This window comes from Mustela putorius, unplaced genomic scaffold (assembly GCF_011764305.1).
Source record: "Mustela putorius furo isolate JIRA1106 unplaced genomic scaffold, ASM1176430v1.1 tig00000929_pilon_pilon_pilon, whole genome shotgun sequence".
In the NCBI taxonomy this organism is placed as follows: Eukaryota; Metazoa; Chordata; class Mammalia; order Carnivora; family Mustelidae; genus Mustela; species Mustela putorius.
In genome coordinates this window covers 6130494-6151209 of record NW_025421520.1, presented here as the reverse complement: position 1 = coordinate 6151209, position 20716 = coordinate 6130494, and the positions used below count along the sequence as shown (strand labels likewise).

General features: G+C 60.6%; 2 protein-coding genes across 9 annotated transcripts; one reads left to right on the top strand and one right to left on the bottom strand.

Moving 5' to 3' along the window:
* The first annotated feature begins 231 nt into the window (after nt 1-231).
* On the top strand, nt 232-14286 carry LRRC61 (leucine rich repeat containing 61). 6 transcript variants are annotated; one of them, XM_045086410.1, is made up of 4 exons: nt 245-485; nt 2066-2229; nt 4065-4178; nt 4680-9278. In XM_045086410.1, the coding sequence occupies exon 4, from the start codon at nt 4718-4720 to the stop codon at nt 7961-7963; it is 3246 nt and encodes a 1081-aa protein (XP_044942345.1). In that variant the 5' UTR covers nt 245-485; nt 2066-2229; nt 4065-4178; nt 4680-4717; the 3' UTR covers nt 7964-9278. The 6 variants fall into 6 exon arrangements, with proteins under 6 accessions (XP_044942346.1, XP_044942345.1, XP_044942344.1 ...); XM_045086413.1 differs by lacking the exon at nt 4680-9278 and adding an exon at nt 12787-14286 and having other exon boundaries at nt 246-485; XM_045086411.1 differs by lacking the exons at nt 4065-4178; nt 4680-9278 and adding an exon at nt 10286-12780 and having other exon boundaries at nt 232-485.
* Nucleotides 14287-14467: 181 nt separating this feature from the next.
* RARRES2 (retinoic acid receptor responder 2) lies at nt 14468-17981 on the bottom strand. Of its 3 annotated transcripts, none has more exons than XM_004765915.3 (6): nt 17761-17981; nt 16632-16829; nt 16300-16404; nt 15279-15374; nt 14776-14908; nt 14468-14585 (listed from the first exon to the last, which is right to left on the bottom strand). In XM_004765915.3, the coding sequence occupies exons 2-5, from the start codon at nt 16803-16805 to the stop codon at nt 14792-14794; spliced, it is 492 nt and encodes a 163-aa protein (XP_004765972.1). In that variant the 5' UTR covers nt 16806-16829; nt 17761-17981; the 3' UTR covers nt 14468-14585; nt 14776-14791. The 3 variants fall into 3 exon arrangements, with proteins under 3 accessions (XP_004765972.1, XP_004765971.2, XP_004765970.2); XM_004765914.3 differs by having other exon boundaries at nt 17853-17977; XM_004765913.3 differs by lacking the exon at nt 17761-17981 and adding an exon at nt 17224-17373.
* Nucleotides 17982-20716: the final 2735 nt, after the last annotated feature.

The following is a 20716-nucleotide window of genomic DNA, read 5'->3' as shown; positions in this document are numbered from 1 at the left end:
CCTCGGACAGAGTCCCAGGGCGCAGGGAGCCCGGGTCGGAGAGGACCTTGGCGATCGGTTAGTGGGGGAAGACTAACACCGCTAAGTCAGCGCCATTAGATTAGCACCGAGGCGTCCCAGCCCCTGTGATAAGACCGCGCGACTTGCAGCCGTACAGCCGGCGCGGGCCCATCGCTTCCGGCCGCGGCCTCCGCGCCTGCGCACTGGGGGCTGCCCCGCCCCCTCCCCCGGCCGGAGGAGCGTACCATCCGCAGGCGGGGGTGGGTGGAGTCGCTCCCGGAAGTAGCTCTTGCGCGTCCCGGAACCCGAGCCCCTTTCCCCCGGCTCCGCGGGGCCTTTGGCGCCTTCCCGAGGTTCCCGCGGTGGCTCTCGGGGGAAACGCGGTGGCCGGCCGAGCGGCGGCGGGTCACTGCCGGCCGTGGTGGGGCGGTCGGCTGCGGCGGGAGCCGCACCTTGCTTCGCGTGCCTGGTCTCAGGGGGCCTAGGTAAGCCGGGGAGGGCGCGTTTCGGTGCCACTTCACGGACCGGGGCGCCGAGGCTCGGGGGACCGGGGCGCCCAGGCCTGCCCTGCCCCGCCCCGCGCCTGGAACGGCCCGGCTGTGTCTCACCCAGGCCAGCCGCCTGCCAGTGCCCAGTGCCCTGCGCCTAAAACACGCCCGGCGAGGCAGCCCGTACTGGCCAGTGGTTCGTGTCCAGCACGCGCTGTGCCCAGGACAGCCGCGGAACACTCGGTTACGTGTTTGGGCTCCCCTAACAAGCCTGGGAGGTGGGTGCTCTTGTCCCTGTGGTGTGGCTGGAAAAGCCGAGGCGCGCTGGTGCCGGCTCCGAGCGGTTGGGTGGCAGCCAGGATGTCAGCCCACGCACACCGGCCGCCGACCGCGTGCTCTCGCTCCGTTATGAAGCAGCCTCACGGAAAAGAGCGAAGGGCTCTCCTGGCGTATGCTTTAAGACGGGCCTCACGTTATGTCACTTTTGCATAATGTGAAGTCCAGTGATGCACCCTTACTACTAAAGACAGGTCACATAGGGTTTGCATGTGAGTCAGACCCCAAAAATACATAGTGGTTTTCTCTACTCTTTTCCTTCCACATGTGCCTGGCCTCCCATTCTTCTCACCACTTTTCCTCTCGGCACAGTTGAGCGGGTGAGGGCGTGAGAAGCGGGGACTGAAGGGCCCAGCAAGCCCTTTGCAATGTGGGGTCTGGGATGGGTGGACAGTGGAGGAGCTGAGACAGGAGGGGGCCTGCGGGTTCGGCTGGGTGGTGGGATGCGCTGGGTGGGCAGAGCTCCCCTCAAGGCTCTGGGGGGAGGCAGGCACCAGAGCAATAGAGAAGTGACTCCTTTCCATGTGGGCGTGCACCTGGGAAGAGGGGTGCTAAGAGTGCTAGTCCGTGCAGCCAGCACACTTGGAAGTGCTGTGGCACCTCCGCTCTCGGGCTCAGCCAGCACGTTGCTGCCTCCGGACATGGATGGCTTCCCCTTGGAAATCTGTAGGCTCCAGAGCAGGGACTGCCGCACCTCTCCCCCAGCCCACACTCGAGGGCTTTCCTGGTGCTACAGCCTGCCTGCCTTCTTTGCTCTCCGAAAAACTTGATTCTTTCTTGTCTCCAAAGATAAACCCGCTCATCGCCCGTGCCCTACATCCCTGACCTTTATCTGGCACATGTACGTGCAAAGGCTTGTTCCAGAAGAACCTCACGTTGGTATATTCAAAAGTAAATTGCGTTAGTAAATGGATCACGAGAGAGTCCCTCTCTGTCCCCTGGTTCTCCTTCACCTCGGAACTCACGCATAGTCTGCCTCCGGACCAGCTCTCCAGACTGTCCCTGCTGCCCGCCATCCTGCTGCTGTCACCTGCTCCCGTCCTCCCTCCCTGCCTCTTAGGACCCCGCGGCAGCACTCCCGTGGCTGCCTGCTGGGTACCCCGGGGTGGGGGGGTGTCTCCGTCTTGTAGTTGTCCTCGGATGTGCATTTGTCTTCTATGGTGAGAAATTTCACCAGGAACTTCTTACTGATAAACTACTGGGGTTTGGGAATGATTTTCTTATCAAATTTTACATCTTAGGTTCACGTGGAGGCTCCCCACGGCACCTGCCTCATAGTCCTCATCCTGTGCGCCTCCGTGGAAGGGAGAGGGGCAGTAGGACTGTTGCTGCCGGTGACTGCACGAGACCCCACCTCTACCCAGGGGGTCCATCCGGAGTTGGGGCTCCTGGAACGTCACCTTGGGTAAGTGGTCCCTCACAAGACAGAATCTGAAGTCCAGTGTCGTAGATTCGGTTTATCTGTAGGTCAGCCCGAGGCCCGGCCTCCATGGCACCGCACACCGCTTGCCTTGCTCTGGCGCCATGGGCCCACTTCAAGTTGTCGTTTTGTCCTGAGCGCCAGTGGGGCGCTTCCTCTCCTGTACTTGTGTCTCTAGGGCACAGTGCTGGCTGTGGGTGGGCCTCCGATGAATTCTTGTTCAACAGTCAAGTGAATCAGGAGTATAAACAGGTGTGCTGATGGGACAAGGCTAATTGGAGAACAGAACGGGATTGGCATGGCCCCAGCTGCAGCCCCAACACACAGGTTTGTCCCTTTCCTTGGCCGTCGACAGTGAGGCGGGTCTGGCGCTGGCCCGGTTTCCCCAGCCTGCTCTGCGTTCTCCGTCGGGATGCTGCTTACACAGTGTTTCTGGAGGCCTGCGGCCAGCTCTGCTCTTCCGCTCTGCCACAGACCATCACACTCCCCCTCTGGCTTTCCAATTCTTTTGTCCTAAAATCAGAGCAGAGGTCAGCCCACTCCAGTTCTGACATCTCAGGGCATGTGTGGGGCTGGGATGGTGTCTGCCGCTTCAGTAGAGATCTTGTCCGGCCCCTCCACAGTGCCCCATGGCGGTCAGACGTCTGGTGTGGCGCTTGAGTTCCTGGGCACTGGGCCCGAGGTAATGCCTCTGGTCCTTCGGAGACGGGGGCTCAGCGTGAGCCTCCCGTTGCCCACCCTCCTCCACGGGCAGAATCTTCCTGGCGCTGCTTCAGTGGGCTTGTTGCCTACGAAGGCAGGCCTGCCCTCCCTGGTGATTCTTCTCAATGTTTAACATCACTCAGTGCCAGAATGTACTGGTTCTAAATTTTCTGGTTGAGTCTGTATGTCATTCTGGTGTGAAGAGACAAGACCCACTTGCTTTCCGACGTGAGTGGCGGGGCTGTTAGGTTACCTTCCGTGGAGTCTCCCTTTGTCCAGAGAAAGGCGTTCTAGCACTAGGCCTTTCCTTTCCGTTCCTTCCCTTTCCACGTACTGCTCTCCTGACTTCTTCGTGTCGCTTTCCTGTCGGGCCAGAACCTGCATGTGACCTAATCTCGAGGAGAACGAGCAAGGGAAAGGAGTTGAGGATTATGCCTCGGCTTGGGGTGGGAGCATCTGGGCGAACAGCTGTCCCGTTGACATGACTGTGGTGACCGCAGGAAGAGCAGGTGGGAGAGGGGAAGCTGAAGAGAAGGCTCTGAGTCAGACACAGGCTCATGTCAGGGTGCGAACGTAGCCCCAGTCTGGGAGGGTGTGCAGGATGAGAAATGGGGCAGGGAGCCTGGGCAACAGCAGGAAGGAACAGGCGGGAGAAAGAGGGACCAGCCCAGAGCCTGCAAAGAATTTGCAGGTGAGAGGAAAACCAAGGACATGAGGTGTCCCAGGGCCACAGAGAGATGGGGTTCCAAACGGAAGACATGGCCCAGCACCCTAGTGCGGGCAGGGGAGTCCATTGGAGGAGCCTGGTGGCCTTGTCAGGGCAGCGTCAGGGAGCGGTGAAGGCCAGAGCCAGAAGAGCAGGCCTTCGAGGGTCATGGGAGGTGAGGAAGTATGAGCAGCCCTGCAGGAGCCTCTCTGGGACGGGGAGAGGGGCGTGACAGGACCCTGGGGACGTGAATCGCTGGCATTAGGGGCTGTCCTGTTCTGTGCTCCTGTCCCGTGTTTCCTGGTGCAGACTTCTAGAAAAAGAATTTCAAAAGATCTAGCGAGGCCACTGGCTGCGTCACTGTCTATTATCTAGCATCATGACCTGTTTCTGCTGCCCTGCTGGGTGACAGGTACAGCCCAGGGGCACGGGACTCAAGAGACCTAAGCTCTACTCCCTCGGCCTGAGCTTACGGCATCCGGCACCTGCTCCTCTTCCAGGGAAACCTGCCCCACATCTTGGCAAGGTCAGTCCCCTCCTTGGGGTCTCACAGCCGCAAGTGGGCTCCTTCACACTGCTTGGCAGCTCGAGCTTTCCATGATGTGAGCTCGGCTCTTCATGTCTGTCTTGCCAGACAGCCTGGAGGCCACGCGCACACAGGGGCTTTGCTTGTCTTCTGGTGTATCCGCAACAAAAGAAACCAGCCGAGTGTGCCAGGTTCTCCATAAACACAGAAAGGAAAGAGAGAAATCTCAGTTAGCGGGGCCCACATAGACGTTGAGCCCGCTGAGGTCCAGAGAGCTGTGGGGATTTCTGTCCGAGCTGCTCTGCCTGGTCTGCAGGAGCGAGTGCCAGCCTTCACCAAGGGTGTTAGGGCTTGAGAGTTTTGTCCGCGGACTGGTTTCCCGGATCTCCCTACGCCTGCATCCTCTGCTCGCCCCTCTCCCCGCCAGCCTTGCCTTCCCCCTCATGGTCCCCAACGCCAAGCAGGGCAGCTGAGAGCCATTGTCTTCATCTTGCTTTGCAGCCTGGGCCCATCTCCTCATTTCCCGCAAGTTCCCAAGCATGTTGCCAGTAGAAAAACCCAGGAAGCCCCACAAGAGACGTACACGTTCAGGTTCAGCGGGCCAGGAGCCGCCTCTCTGTGCCGACTCCTCCGTGACTGGACCCAGGAGCCCGGCGGCTCCCCCGACTTCTCCTGACTCCGAGTTTCACACCAGAGTTACCAATACCGCTCACGGACTTGGCTGGGGTGCTGTGGGGCGCCTGCTGGAGACGGAGGTTAAGCTAGAGTTTGTAGATACAGAAGAGAGGGCTGTGAGTGGCCATAGGAGAACTGGGTCCTCTGTCTCCCCGAAAGGAAGCGGACAGGATCGGCCTCCACAGAGGAAGAGACCTCATCCTCTCCCCGCTTCCTCGTCGGTCCCGTCACGTGACCAGGTGTTCCTGGGAGAGCAGGAAGAAGGCACCCCACGCCTCCATGTCTACAGCGAGAAGAGAAAATCCTGCTCCCGGGGGAGCCCCGACCTTCACGCCGCAGCCTCCCGCGCGAAGTGCCTGGCCAGCCCTGAGTGGAATAAGCCAAAGGGAGACTCTGGCCTCTCTAACCTCAAATGTGTGCTTGGGCAGGAGCCCCCTGGGCAGCCTGAGAAGAAGGCGTCCAAACCGAAGGTGCGCGGACAGAGAGAGGACGGGGAGCCCACACTAAAGAAGTCGAGAGACCCAGTGCTCAGCCTGGGCCAGTCCCCTGCGGCCGCAGCGCCGGTCCAGGCGGCCGGTCTGGACAGGTCCGAGGTGGGCCAGCCCCGTGAGAGCGAGAAGGTGAAGCAGGCTGACGTCCTCATAGCCCATCTGGCCAGGGAGGTGCGCCGCCTCAGGAGGTGGAAGAAGAGGCATTTGCTCGCTGCTGTCGGGGAACCATCGTCCCTGGAGAGCCTCCAGAAGCCGCCGTGCCTGAAGAAGCTGGTCAGAATTCTGAAGGCAGAGACCAAGGGCTGGGATTTCCCCAGGCATTCCCCCGGCCGCCTGGACACCGCGGGGCAGAAGCCAGTGTCCGACATCAGACGGTTGTTCACTGCGGACTGCAAGAATGTCTGCCACGTCACGTGCCCTCGCTGTCATGCTAGCGTCCCACAGGGCAGATGGAAGGGCCATTTCCAAACCTCGGGCCTGCTCCGTCACTTGGTGGGTAAGCACGGGCTGGAGAGAGCGAGGAGGCCAGCCGCCGCCAGCCCAGGGGAGAAAGGGGAAGGGACTGAGGAGAAAAAGCGCAAGGGCCTGCCCGCCAGTGCCAAAGGGCTCCCGTCAGCAGGACACGGCCCCGGTGCCTCCACTTCAGGAGACAGTGGCCAGCAGCTGGCCCCGGGCAGGCCTGAGCCACTGTTCCTGGCTCCACCCCTCTTGCCTGCTTCCACCAAAGATGAACCTGCTGCTCTCCCGCTAGCGGTCGTGGAGGGCCAGGGAGGCCCCTGCACCCCCAGCCTGCCCCGAGCCCAGGCCTGGAACCTGGGCATCGCAGAGCTGCTCTGTAGCCTGGCCTTGCCGCTCTCCTTTGTTTCGGCCCCGCCTTTCAGAAGGTTTATGGCCCAGGCGGACCCTTGCTACCACGTGCCGCCTCCAGCCTTCTTCTCCGATACGGCGCTGCCTCTGCTGCACGCGGCCGTGGGCGAGCAGGTGTGTCGGGAGATGGGGCTGGCCGAGGGCGGCTGCGTCCACCTCACCGTGTCCACGGCAGCCCGGGACTCTGCTGTGGACTGCGTGGCCGTCACTGCCCACTGGGGGGCAATACGTCCGGGCAGTCGGCAGGGGGCGTCGGAGAGCCCCAGGAAGCAAGCTGTGCTCTGGGTTCGAGGCCTGTCCCAGGAGAGCACCGTGGAGGAGAGGCAGCGGGAGCTGTGGGAGCAGGTCAGCCTGTGGCTCAGCCGCACCTCCCTGCAGCCGGGCTTCCTGGTATCAGGCAGCTGCCTCAGCCTGGAGCAGGCCGTGAGGACGGAGGGCTACACCCACCTCCCCTGCTTTGCCCACTGCCTCGACTCCCTGGTGACAAACTTCCTGTGTCACCATCAAAGCGTCCAGATCATCCTGGGGACGGTCAGGGCCATCTGCAGTCACTTCCAAGGCTCCGCCAGGGCCCGGCAGCTGCTCACACAGCTGCAGCGGCGGTGCGGCCTCCCGGCCCAGCAGCCCTTTTGGGAGCTCTCAGACCACTGGGTGTCTGCCTTCCGCCTGATGGAGTGGCTGGTGGGGCAGCAGCGGCCGCTGCGGGAGTACGAGGAGGAGCACCAGCTGGGCAAGGCCGGCTCGGCCCTGTCGGCCGTGTTCTGGAGCCTGACGGACAGTCTCGTCACGCTTCTACGGCCCTTCCAGGTGGCAGTTCGGGAGGCGAGCGCGGCTCGGGCTTCTCTGAGTCAGGTGCTGCCACAGCTCCGCTTCCTGCACATCTTCATGGAGCAGGTGCCCCAGCACTTCGAGGAGCAGGGCGGCGTGGAAGTGGGGGCCGCCGTGCGGCTGGCCAAGGGCCTGGCTCTGCAGCTCACCACAGACCAGCAGCTCAACGAGCTCTTCCACCGCAAGGAGTTCGTGCTGGCAACCCTTCTCGACCCCCGCTTCAAGGGCCGGATCGAGGCCATCCTGCCCACAGGGGCCGACATTGACCACTGGAAGCAAGTTCTCGTGTACAAGGTGAAGGAGATTATGGTGTCTGAACACCCCTTGCCTCCCTCGCCCTCCCCGCACGGCCCCCAGACCACGCATGCAGGCACTACCCTGAGCGGTGGGGGAGCCAGAAGCCTTGGGGCCGAGGAGAGGGGCCAAAAAGAGCCCGCGGGGAGAAGCGGCTCTGGGTCTCTGCTGCTGGACCGGAGGGAGAGGAGCTTGCTGGAGCAGCTGGAGAGTGTGGGGCTGCTGGCGTCCGAGAGAAGCGGTGCCTCCCTTGCCACTGAGAGCCACCTGGCCAGCATCATCGTCAAGAAGTACCTGCGTGAGAATGAGACGATCGGCGCCCAGGAGGACCCGCTGATCTACTGGGAGAAGAGGCAGGAGGTCTGGCCGGCCCTGGCAAGACTGGCAACTGTCTATCTGTCCTGTCCCCCAACAGGGGCCTTCTCTGGAAGTGTCTGTGCCTCCCTGGGCAGCCCTGCTCTGGTGCAGCACAGCACCCCTCTCCCAGTGGGGACCATCGAGCGTCTCCTCTTCCTAAAGACCAACCTGGAGAATTTCCCCAACTACACCGCCCCTCCCCTCCTCTTCCCCCAGGAAGACCTGGCCGAGGGGGACGAGGCCAGTGAGGCCGACCTCTGCCTGATTGTCTGAAAGTCCGCCTGCAGGAGAGCTCTGCCCGAGCTCGGAGGGGAGAGCACACCCAGCACTCCAGGCTGTTCGACGGGGGTGTCTGGAAGGAGTGGGGACAGTCTGTCATTTCCTGACAGGTTGCCTATTGCCTCCAGGGAGATGTTTTCCGTCCAGCCCTCACTTAATTTGTTTCCAGCAGTTTGGGCATAGAAGAGGTCACATCTGTCAGGAGGTAACTGTAAATCATCCTGTGCTCTAAGCCTCAGTGCGGTTTGCCATGTGTGTGGGCAGTGAGGGCCCGTGCAGCTTGTCTCTGTACGTCACATGCCCTTAAGGGCTCTGCCTTCTCAAACAGCGACCAGGGACGAGAAGAGGCCTGGGTGCTGGCAGGTGGGAAATCTCAGCCAGCGAGGCCAAGTAAGCTAGACAGCCTTTTCCGCAGTTGGCTTTTGCTGTAGAAGAAAGAAGCGTGTGCTAGAGTAGCCGTGTTAAGAGGGAAGCTTATGCACACACGCACACACCCGTCTTCTTGGGGTCGGTACTTCCTTGTGGATCCCAGAGTGGCCAGAGCATCCCTGCCGATGGGACTGTCCAGCCAGGAGAGCTGATGGAACCGTGGTTGGTTTCCAGACTGCTGGAGGCCCTGGGGTTTCTTCCTTTCTACAGTGAAAGCGGTCTCTGGAAGAGCTCCATGGCTGTCCAGGCTCTTCTGTAGCTTCGTTTATGCCCCCCCCCCCCGCCCCCCTGCAGCACCCACACCTCCCTGTCTCCCCGGTCACTTGCCAAGTGCAAACCCTTCACCTGGAAGCAAGGAGAGATGCATATGAGACCCACCAGAGCCAGACAGCCCAGAGGACCTGCAGGGCAGGGTCGGAGCTGGTGGGGTCAGGTGAGGAGAGACGGAAAGGGAGAGGCCGGAGGATCAGGGCAGGCCTGTCACCATGATGCGAGCCAGGCTCTCCTTAGGTGCTCGGGTGCCAGAAGGGTGGCAGAGGGAAGATCGGTAGGCAGAGGTGGGGCAAGGCCCTTGCAGCCCAACTTGCTCTTGGGCCCTGGCTGTGGGGACCAGCCCGGGACGCCTGTCCCCTCGCCTCCCTTGGAAGGGTCGACAGTCCTGCGTCTCTATGAGTCATTCACAATAGGACATTTGGAAGTCACCGAGGATGTAAGGAAGCGAGCAGGAAAAATTAACCAGGATCCTTTCACTCAGACAGGCTTGCTAAGAACCGGACATACTTCTTCTTTTAATCTTGGGAGCGTATCCTCTGTCCTGTTGACTATATTGTAATTTCGTAATTACTGCATTTTGTTTCTTAAATAAAGCTTTGTAAGATCATGTTTAGTGGTCAGAGTAGCGTGATTTAAAGTCTGGCCTCTGCCCTCACCCCCCAGAGCTGTTCCAGACCCCCCTGGGCAGGAGGTGAGGCTCATCTTGGGTGGGGGGGGCGGGCTATGGCTGCACCTCTTCGCATCCCCAACTCTGTCAAGTGCAGCTGGTGGTGGGATCAGAGTGGGGCCTTGGGCTCTCCCCGTGGCTCTGAGACACGCGGCGTCCCAGCTCTCTCTAATTCTGACTCGGTAGCCGGGGTGGGGGCAGGAATGTGAGGGGCCCTAAAGTCACCGGCGGTGGGGGAGCGGGCATGTTGTTCCTGGTCCCCTGAGCTCTTCCTGCTGTGGAGTCCCTGCGCCGGCTTTGCAGTGTTGGCCGGTGAGGAGGGCGAGGCGGCAGGCTTGGCAGCACGTGGGAGTCGGGGAGTGGAAGAGGGTGCCGGAGAAGCTGGCTGGGCCCAAGCAGTAGCTCTTGGGGTGGGGGTGGGGGGATGCAGTTTTGCCCCCAGGGGACATTCGTCAATGTTTGGAGACATTTGAGTGTCATGGCTTGTTGGTGGCCTTGCTACTGTCCTCTTGTGGGTGGCAGACGAGTGCTGCCGAGCATTCTAGAAGGCACAGGATAACCCGTGCAACCAAGACAAACCTGCCTTTGAGCGGCCAAGGAGATAGGGGGCCCTGATCTGCACTGTGCGTGGGGGAGGCGCACGGCCAGAGGAAGGCTCTCGAGGGTCTCCGCAACAGCCGGTGACGGAGCACTAGAGGCTGCTCCACGTCGGCCAGCTCTCCCCGAGACACAGCCCTGGCCGGCCCCAGCCAGCTCGTGGACGTCATTTTCCGGCCCACTCCCTAGGGAGGTAAAGTGAGACTCAGCAAAGGCAGCCCTGAACAAGGGAAGACGCGTCCCAAGGAAAGCCGAGCGTCCGCTGTGCCTTCGTCACAGTCTCGTCTATGTGACCGAGCCCTGCTGGCAGACACACGTGGGACCAGGAGCTTCTGTGCACTCCTTTCCAGGGCGGGACCAGGACAGGAGGACTCCGGTTCTCTCAAGAGGAGCACGAAAGAAGCCGAGTGTGGAGGAGCCGTCCACCCAGCGGGGCCTGCCCTGTGCTGCCGGCTCGGGTGGGAGCTGGGTGTGCGCGGTGGGGTGGGCGCTTGGTCGCGCCCGCACCGGCCTGCTTGAGGTGTGCAGATGGCGGGTAAGGTGGGAGCGGGACGGAGCAGAGGTCCATTGGCTGGCGGATCTGTGTTTCACCTCGGTGACTGCAGTGCTGTCCCCGGCGAGCGCTCGGACGGGAGGTTGCACCCGGCCAGGTGGGGATGTGGGGTGGGGAAGACCCGATCCCCAGCAAATGTGCTCTTGGCTCGTCTGTTTCCTCTGCTGCAAAAAGTGTTCTTCCCAGTTGTAATGTGGGGAGCACGCACAGTTCCCCCCCCCCCCACGGCCCACCCTCTCCCCCCCCAACTGCCCACCCTTCTGGTCCCCTTGCCCTTTCCCGCACGTGGCCACCTCCGCGCAAACTGTCCCTGAGGTCCCTGAGCCGGTTCCTCTGGGCAGCGCTCCGTGACCGTAGTGCGCGGGCTGTGGGCTTGCCACGGCCCGGCGCTGCTCCACCCAGCGATCTTGTCCCGCTCCAGTGGGCATTTTCACACTGTCCCTCGCTGTGTCCTCGCCTGCCTCCCTCTGGCTGCTTGTCGGCGCCCCCCTTTCAGCCTCATAAAGTTTGGTGTCCTCTCCATGCTGGCTCATGGCTGCTCCTTTTCACGGGATGCCAGGGTCTTCTGACCACTTTCGCCCCCAAAATAGCATGTGGCTGGGGAGGCTCTGCATCGCCCTGGAGAGAGGCGTGCAAACACTTAAAGAGATCTGTGTTCCCCGAAGAGGCTGGCCCAGTGCGTCACCCACTCCCACTGGGCACCTCCGCAGGTGACGCTGAATCCCTTCAGCCAAGAGCGCCAGACGCCTCCTTGGCCCGATGCCCATGGTCACCTCAGCTGGATGTTGTCTTGCCCCCCCTGCCTGTCCTGTGTGTCCCACACACATCCAGTAACGTGACTGGGTCCCTGGACTCCAGAGAGCGCCCCTCTGCAGCTCTCACTACCTTCGGGTCCGTGTGTCTCTGCATTTACAGTTCCAGTGCCCAGTGCCCGCCTTGCGCCCCCTCCCCCCAGCCACTGCCGCTGCAGCAGTTTCAACCCCCGCTCACTACTTCCAAGCCGCAGCAGATCCCGTTTAAACACAGTGACCCAGACTTCTTAGTGGATGTCTCACATCGCTTTTGGGAAGAAATGAAGGGCTGTTGCACACTAGAGGGGAGCTAGGTTAGGACATGGGGACCCCCTTCTCAGAGATGGGGGAGGGGGCCGAGGGAGGGGGAGGAAATCTGGGCGTGGATTCCTTGGAGAAGGAAGTAAAAAGTGGTGTGGATTACATAAATGCAGGCTTGGGACTCTCTGATACCCTGGAGCCCAGGTTTTATAAACAGCAGGAGTGGACAGCCCCATGGTTCTTTGCGTCACCCTGCCTGGCCCAAGCCTGGCCAGAGTCGGCAGGGCTGGGAGGCTGCCACTTGGCGCAGAGGTGCCTTCTTGTTTTCCTCTCTGCTGAAACCTTGACCCTTCTGTGGGCGGTGCTGCTGCTGTCTTTCCCCCAGGCCTCGCACTAGCACCTGGCTTCGTGCTGCCCCACAGCCACTGGTGCCTGGAAGGGCCCTCCCTCCCCTGCCTTTCTGGAACCTAGGTGCTAGCCAGGTCCTTCCCTCCAGCACGCACGGCTTCTTTGCCTGGCCTTGGGCCCTGCTTGCCTTCTCTGGTAACCCGAGCTGTGCTGCCTGGCACACAGGGACTGTCGCCCTTCTGTTGGCGCCAGAGCAAAGAGCTGCTGTGGCAGGAGCTGGGGTCGAGGGTGGGCAGCGGCGGCCTCGGGACTGCCCGTGCTGCCCCCTCCGCTGGGGGCCTTTGCTGGCCCTTCCCTCCCTCCTTGACCTCAGTCTCCCCACCTTGCGCAGAGAGCTGAGCCTCCAGGTCCCCCGACCTCAAGCAGAGGTTACAAGTTGGCCCACACAATCTGGATACCATTTTGAATTCATCGCTCGTGTTAAAAAAACATTGAGTGGAGAACATGTTTGAGAGAACAAGTGAGGCCCAGTGTGCTGTCTTTTGCATCTGCATGTGGAAGGAAACAGAAGAGGTTGTTGATGGTGGTGACCTGTTAGCTCTTCAGGAATTCATTGAAATGGTTAAAAAGAAATACCTTATAATTGATAAGGAGAGATCGTGAGCAGGTACTGAAAAAGGAAAAGGAAGAGATTTTGCCTCTGGTCCGGATACAGAAAACGGGAAGAATTAGTCCGTGGCCCGCGCCCGGAATGCCATCCAGTGTGGCCATCGTCGTTGGATCCTGTCTGGGGCCCCTTCTACCCCGGAGGGCTCTGTGTCCTCAGGCAGGCCTGGCCTGCGTCTGCGGGCTCCGGAGGGGCTCAGGGGAGGCTTATGGTGTGATTGTCTCCCCATAGGACCCCGCTGGCCCTCGAGCAGGGCTGTCGGAAGCGGGCCTCCGGCGCTGGCCCAGGCGGAGTGGATGGTGCCTTTTGCAGGGCGAGCCGTCAGCCAACCCCCGTGGCATCCGCGTCCCCGTGTCAGAGCCGTCGGAGCCCAGGCCTCCCCCCGACTGACTTCATCCGATGGAGTCGCAGGGTGAGAAGCCGGCAGAGGCCGACAGGGTGCGCGTCACACCCCAGCTGCTCAAGTCTCGCTCGGGTGAGTTCGCGCTGGAGTCCATCCTGCTGCTGAAGCTTCGGGGCCTGGGGCTGGTGGACCTGGGCTGCCTGGGGGAGTGCCTGGGGCTCGAGTGGCTGGACCTGTCGGGCAACGCGCTCACGCAGCTGGGCCCGCTGGCCTCCTTGCGCCAGCTGCTGGTGCTCAACGTGGCCGACAACCGGCTGACGGCGCTCGAGCCGCTGGCCGCCTGCGAGAACCTGCAGAGCCTTAATGCCGCGGGCAACCTGCTGGCCACCCCCGGCCAGCTGCAGTGTCTGGCTGGCCTGCGGGGCCTCGAGTACCTGCGGCTGCGGGACCCCCTGGCCCGGCTCAGCAACCCGCTGTGCAGCAGCCCCTCGTACTGGGCGGCCGTCCGAGAGCTGCTCCCTGGCCTCAAGGTCATCGACGGTGAGCGCGTGACAGGCCGGGGCAGCGAGTTCTACCAGCTATGCCGGGACCTGGATAGCTCCCTGCGCCCCAGCCCCAGCCCTGGTCCCGGGGCCACCGAGGCCCAGCCCTGGGTGGAGCCAGGCTACTGGGAGTCTTGGCCCCCCCGGAGCAGCTCCATCCTGGAGGAGGCCTGCCGCCAGTTCCAGCACACCCTGCAGGAGTGCCACGACCTGGACCGCCAGGCCCGCGACAGCCTGGCCCAGGCCGAACGGGCGCTCAGCCCTGCCGGCACTACCTCGTCCTTCGTGTTTTGAGTGTGTCTGCGGTCTGTGGCAGCTGGGCTCACTGTGGCCTGGCTGCCCGCCTCTGCCCCCCTGCAGTGCCGGCTCTCTGTTTCCCCGTGTTCCTAAGAGCAGCCCCCCGCTTCTCCTTCGGGAAGATTCCACAACCTTCCTGCACATAGTTCAAGGGCGCACCTCCCCCGTGGCCTCTTGCAGGGGTAGGGGCCCTGTTCCAGGGGCACGCCCGGCATGAGGCTGTCCCGCCACCTCCACCGTGAGCCTTGGGAGGAGGCCTCTGGAGGAGATGGTCTACAGCCGCAGCCACCCCTGGCCGGAGGCTCAGTGGGAGAGAGTTGCTTCCTCCTAAAGCTAGACGTGAGAAAGGCGGGGGGGGAGGGGGTGCGCGCTGGCCCAGCTGGTCCTGGGAGACGAGGTGGCAGAGCCCCAAAGGCGGCCTTCGCCCACCTTCCGACATTGCCTGTCCCGGTGACCCCCTGCTGTAGTGGCTCATCCTGTGTCACTGTGGAGCCCTCACTGCCTGTTCTCACCCACGCGGATGCCTATTAAATCTCTCTATTCTGATAAGCACCATTGCCTGTCATTTTCTGTGGGTGAGCTTTGCTTTCCTGAGCACGAGCACCCGAAGGCAAGACGAGGTCTCTGTGGCCCCTGGTCTCTCCTGCTGCCCCGGCTCTGCTGCTCCTGCGAGACCTTACTCCTGCCGCCGAGCTCAGGGGAAGGGGAGCATGCGAGAGGACAGAACGAGTCTGGGAGAGCAGTTTATTGGCTCGGGGATAACGGGCTCGTACTCCCTGGGCTCGGGGACGGCAGGTTGGCGTTGCACTGGTCAGCTCCTGCAGCTGTCCGGGAAGCGGGACAGAATTCTAGAGGGAAAGAGAAAGAAACCCGAGTTTCTGGGTGTGAGGGAGGCTGTTTGGGCCAGTCCAAGCTCTTTTCCCAGACTCTGAATCCTTCCCCTACCGCCGCCCTCAGCCCCACACCGGCCCAGTCTCCAGCCCCAAACACATGAGCGCTGTCCCAGCTCAGTTCTGTCCCCCCGTCGTGGGCACCTACCATCTACCGTCGGGCCTCAGCTCGGGGGCAGGGCCTTGAAGAAGGCAAACTGTCCTGGGAAGTAGTAGCTGTGGGGGTCCTCGCCCGCGCGCTCCACCCTGCCGCACTGAGCCTCCTGGTGCTCCTCGGGGTCCTGCCAGTGGCGGCAGCTGCTCAGGCCCGGGGCACCAGCGGGTTCCGGGGAGGGTGTCCCCGTGGAGAGTACCCCTGGGGACGGTGCTTGCGTCCTCTGTGGCACCCACCTCCACATCCCTTGGGGAATAGCGGGGCCAGGCCCAGAGCCCCTCCTTGGCCCTCCTCACGCCTCCTCACTTCTCGCCTCCTCACCCCTCCTCACTTCTCGCCTCCTCTCTCCGCATACCCCCTCGCCCCTCCTCACCCCTCCCTCCTTGCCCTCTGTGCACCTCAGTCTGTGCTTCGGGCTCTGACCTCTCCCACAGGACCAGCTTCTCCATCTTCCCAGCCTCTTCCCCAGCCTCCCCACCTCCCCTGCCCACTCTTACCCGCAGAGCCTGCGTGTGTATGGGGCAGTGGACCATCCGGCCGAGGACTTTATCTGCAGAGTTCAGTTTGATGCAGGCCAGGCATTTCCGCTTCCTCTGGGGAGGGGAGCATGGGGCCGGGAGAGGAAAGGGGTCAGGGCAGGGGTGCCGCCCCACCAGGGTGGAAGCGGGGGGCTGCCTGAGATGGGGACCGGCTCCCCTGGTGGGTCCTAGATCAGAGGGGTGAGGGGTCATGCGGGCCAGCTGGCTCCGGGCGCAGCCCCCCGGGGACTGGGAGATTTTAGGCAGCGTACGTGTCTGGGCAGGACTCTTCCCCCAGATGGGTTCTCCCCGCCTGATGTCCCCCTCGAACCACTTTGCAGCTCTGTTATATTTATTTGCGTGTTCTTAAAAAGCTTGATATGGACGCAAGTGTCCTGACATGAAGTCTGGAAAGTCACTGATACAATCCAGTCCGTCCCTTAACAGTGGGAGGGAACAGGCCCTCAGAGCACCCCCGAGTCATAGGCTAGTGCTTGGAACAGCAGGACTGGGGACTGCCCACAGCCATGGGTATGCCCCCAAGGGGGCTAGTTACAGTCAAGCCCTGTGAGGAGTCCGCCTGGGCTGGGCCATCTCTACTCAAAGCCTCACTGAGAGTGGGGAATTCACCAGGCTTGGGGTGGGGGCAGACAAACCCCCTGCCGTGGGCTTCCTCCACCACAGACCCGAAGCCGAAGCCAAGCCAGCCAAGCCGAGAGAGGAGCCCAGACGGGAGGGGGACTCTCTCTGAAGAACAGATGTTCTCAGAGTAGCCCAGCCCTGGCCACCCACGGCGTCACAGGCCCCGGCTCAGACTGGGCCAGGTGAGCTCCTGGAGAGGCCGCTCCCCCGAGGGACCACTGCTCCAACCGGGGCTCTCTTCCTAAACCCCTGTCACAGACCCCTGCCCTGAGCAAATGTCCCATCTCTCTCTCTCTCTCTCTCTCTCTCTCACACACACACACACACACACACAGACACACACAAGCCTGCAACTCACCCCGTTGGGCTTGATTTTGCACTCCGCTTTTTTCCAGTCCTTCTTCCGGCAGCTGGTCTGCTGGAGCTTAAATTCCAGCCTCACAAAGGTCCCTGCAGGGAAGGGCTGCCCGCAGACAGAGAAGGGCCAGCAGCCGGCTGAGCTCACCGAGCAATCCGGGATGTGACCCGTCCCTCCTCCCCAGCCCCCCAGGAAACAGCTGAGAAGGGGGCTGGGGTGTTGGCCTCTCCCTGGAGAACTGGGTGTTCATTGAGCCCGAGGGCTTGGGCACCTGCTTCCTGGGAACGAGCCCCGTCCCGCCCCAGGCGACGCCACTTGGCGATGCCGCTCACTGTTTCCGTGGCGCTGTCCACGCCGGTCTCCCTGAAGGCCCACTGGACGGGCGGGTGCTTGTGGAACTCTTCCAGGGCCACCTGCAGGCCACGCTGCTGCGCTGCCGTGAGCTCGGCTCTGCCCAGGCCCACTGCGCCCAGCCACAGGGCCAGAGGCATCAGCAGCTGCCACATGGCGTCGCGTCGGTCTCCCCGGCCCTGCCAACAGTGTTGGGTTCTCAGCTCTTGATGCCAGCTCGCGGCGCTGCCAGCAACCTGGCCCCGGAGCTGGGGGGGAGCGTGGGGGGGTGCCTGACAGGGCTCCAGGCTGGGCTTGGAGGGCCAGGAGGTGGCCCTTTGGTAGAGATCCCTCTGGTATTCCCCTGGTTCTCCCTGCCCCCCACTGTTCCCTGGGCCCAGCTCTGCCCATGTTTGGCCTCCTCCCGGGTAGGTGCTGAGTTGGCTTTTGTCCTCAGGCCAACAGCCTGGGAAGCCCTCCTGTTGCCCACTTGCACCCTTCCCCCAACACTTTCTGGCCCATTCCTTCTCCCCCACTTAGTCTCTGGTCCCCTTTCCCGCCCGTTGCTCTCAGAGACCCCCTCGGCTTCCCCACCTCAGCCTCTCCAGGTCGCTTCTCCTTCAGCACTCCGAGCCTGTGGGCTCCTTCCCAGTCCTGGGAACCCTGGCCCCTGCACCCCCTTCTTCCCCCAGGCTAACTCAAGGGGGAGGGGAAGGGTATAGAATGGAGGCCAGCTGGAGGCCGAATAGTTTTGGGAGGACGCAAACACGGGGGAGGGGCCCAGAGCGGGGTGGGAACCCGGAGGATGCTTAACCCTCCCTGTGCTGGGGCCGCTCCTGATCACTGGCCCTACCCCAGCCCAGACCCTGCAGTCTCACCTCTGCCCCACCGCGGCTTTCTTCGTTAGGCAGCCCCTCCCTCCCTTAACTCCTTTTCTGGGGCCTTCCCACCACCCCTCTCCTAGACCTCCTGATCCTGTCCCTTTATCTGTGACTGGGTTTGCCTGAGTCATGGACTCCCCCCAAAAACTCTGTGTGTACTGGTGGTCTTAGGACCAGAAAGCTGCAGAGGTGGAAACAGAGGTCCCCTCACGGAGAGATCTCAGGGTGTGGCCTTGAAACAAGGACTTACAGACGGGTTGACAGTCTCTCCCTTGGAGCTGCTCCCTTTGGCTGGTCTCCTTCCGCCCCGGCTGCCTCCCTGGCCTTCTCTCCCCTCCTCACCTCTTCTGTGCCTCGGGGTCTCTGCTTCCCGTGGCTGACTCTAGCTGACTCTAGGCCGGGCTGTCAGCTGCTTCCTGCCCCCTCCACTCCTCCTGGTCAGCCCCCATCTCCTCCCACTCCCACCCGTTGGGCCCCTCCAGCTCCCAGCCTGCCCAAGGCTCCTCCCCATCCCATTAGGACCGGCCTCCTGGCAGACAGCCCTCTGAGACCTCCCTCCCATCCACCCACAGGCCTCCCAGCTGCAATCTTGCCGCCAGACCTTGACCCCGACCCTGGCTGACTCTGGCTGACCCTGGCCAAGCCTGGCCAAGCCGCCCTCCCCTCCCCCTCCCCCTGACCAAGGAGCCCAAGCATCTGGTGGTCTTGACCCACTCTCTCCTCCATGAGATATGGGCTGCATTGCCTGCCACCCCACCCCCGCCCCAGTCCCGCCTCTGTAGGGCCGCCTTCTTCTTTGGCTCTCCTGAGTGACCAGTCCCCAGAATCCTCAGACACACATTTCAGGACATTCTTCCCAGAAATACAGACATCTTCAAACCCCATGGGACCTTGAGGAGTCATTTGACCCCTTCCCCTGCTTCCCAAGCCCTAAAACCACACCAGGAAGGAAGGCCTCTCTGTCAGAGTGGATTCTGGTGTCCAGCAACCCCTGTATCACAAGCACACACGGTCAGTCTTGATCCTGCGTGTCCCATCCTTGCTGGTGAGAAATTCAGGGCTTTCACATGGGCTCCTGGGAGGCCACAGGCTCAGCAGAAGGGTATGATGGAATTAACAAAGCTAGTGTGGGATGGGGGGGAGCTGTCCAAATACTGCTCAGCTCGTGTGCATCCTGAGCAAGTATGAGTGGGCTCAGGGACCCGGTGGGCCAGGAATCAGCCTGGCCATTTCTCCAGCCCCAGGCCCTAAGCTAATTGCCCAAAACAGGGTCTCATTTACCTTCCTGAATCCCTAGTGACTGATGGCCCAGTGTTTGGCATAGATTTTCTCCCTGTCCCTATTCACCCCTGCCATGGATCCCCACACGGAGCTGGCAGCTTCCTTTGCAATGTGCTCTGGGGGCACCAGAAAGACCCTGGGCTGCAGGGAGCTCGGACAGCTACCGTGGTTCCTTCCATGGCCTCTTGTAGCGCGCGTCCTGTATCTCGCCCCTGGTTGTCTCCTCGCCCATCTCCTTTCTCCTTGTGCATTTATACCATCTTATTCGTTTACCATTGTTCTGACAGCGTTTTGGGAAGGAGTAGGGATAAACACGTGTGTGTGATCTGTCATGTTTAATCAGAGTCTATGAGTTATTAAAGAAGAAAAATGACTATCTCACCACTATATATATATATATATATATATATATATATATATATATAGTGTGTGTGTGTGTGTGTGCGCCCCTAAAATTCATATGTTGAGGTCATAACCCCAGGTACCTCCAGAATGTGACAGTATTTGGAGGGTTGGACTTTAAAGAGGTAATTAAGAGAAAAATGAGGTCACATGGGGAGGTTGGGATGTCTGATCTAATATGACTAGGGTCCTTTATGTATTTATTTATTTGACAGACAGAGATCACAAGTAGGCAGAGAGACAGGCAGAGAGAGATAGAGGGGGGAAGCAGGCTCCCCGCTGAGCAGAGAGCCCGATGCGGGGCTTGATCTCAGGACCCTGAGATCATGACCTGAGCCGAAGGCAGAGATTTTAACCTACTGAGCCAGGCAAGGCGCCCCGACTAGGGTCCTTTTAAGAAGAGATTAGGACACAGAGGGAGGACCATGTGGAGACACAGGGAGATGACAGCCACCTACAAGCCAGGGAGAGGAACTTCAGAGAACCAACACCGCCAACACCTTGATCTTGGTCTTTTGGCCTCAAGAGTTAGCAAAATAATTTTCTATTGTTTAAACCACCCAGTGTGTAGACAGTCTTAGCAAACCTACACACACACACACACACACACACACACACAGGAAATCCTTTTCTAAGACTAATCAGGTGCTTTGTGATCAAAGAATTAGCTAGAATGGCTAATACTAAGCTGAAAAAAATCTAAATTGCTTTTTGAGAATAAACATATGAATCCTGTATTTTATCTGGAAAAAATATATAAGAAATCAGGATGCCTTTTGTAATGTTTTAAGGTCGCAAGAAATGAAACTTGGATTTTAATCAGTGGCTGTTTCTTAACATTAACAAGGGGGTACCTGGGTGGCTTAGTGGGTTAAGCATCTGCCTTTGGCTCAGGTCATGGTTTCAGGGTCCTGGGATCCAGCCCCACATCGGGTTCGTTGCTCAGTGGGGAGCCTGCTACCCACTTCTCTCTGCCTGCTGCTCTGCCTACTTGTGATCTCTCTCTCTCTCTCTCTCTCTCTCTGTGTGTCAAATAGATAAAATCTTAAAAAAAAAAAAAATGGGGCACCTGAATGGCTCAGTCGTTAGGCATCTGCCTTCGGCTTAGATCGTGATCTAAGGGGGCCCTGGGATCGAGCCCCGCATCAGGCTCCCTGCTTGGTGGGAAGGCTGCTTCTCCCTCTCCCACTCCCCCTGCTTGTATTCCTGCTCTCACTGTCTCTCTCTGTCAAATAAAAATAAAATCTTTTAAAAAAAATAATGTGCCATTAACATTTAAAAATTTATAATAACTCAAGAAAATTCAACAAACTGAGCAAGATGGTGGAGGAATAGGAGACCGGAATATCATCAGGTCCCAGGAGTTCAGCCAGATAGTTATCAAACCATTCTGAACACCTACAAACTCAACAGGAGATCAAAGAGAAGAGCAGCAACAATAGGAACAGAAAAGCGACCACTTCCTGGAAGGTAGGACGCATGAAGTGAATCTGAGGCAACATTCGGGAAGAGAGACTGTGGGG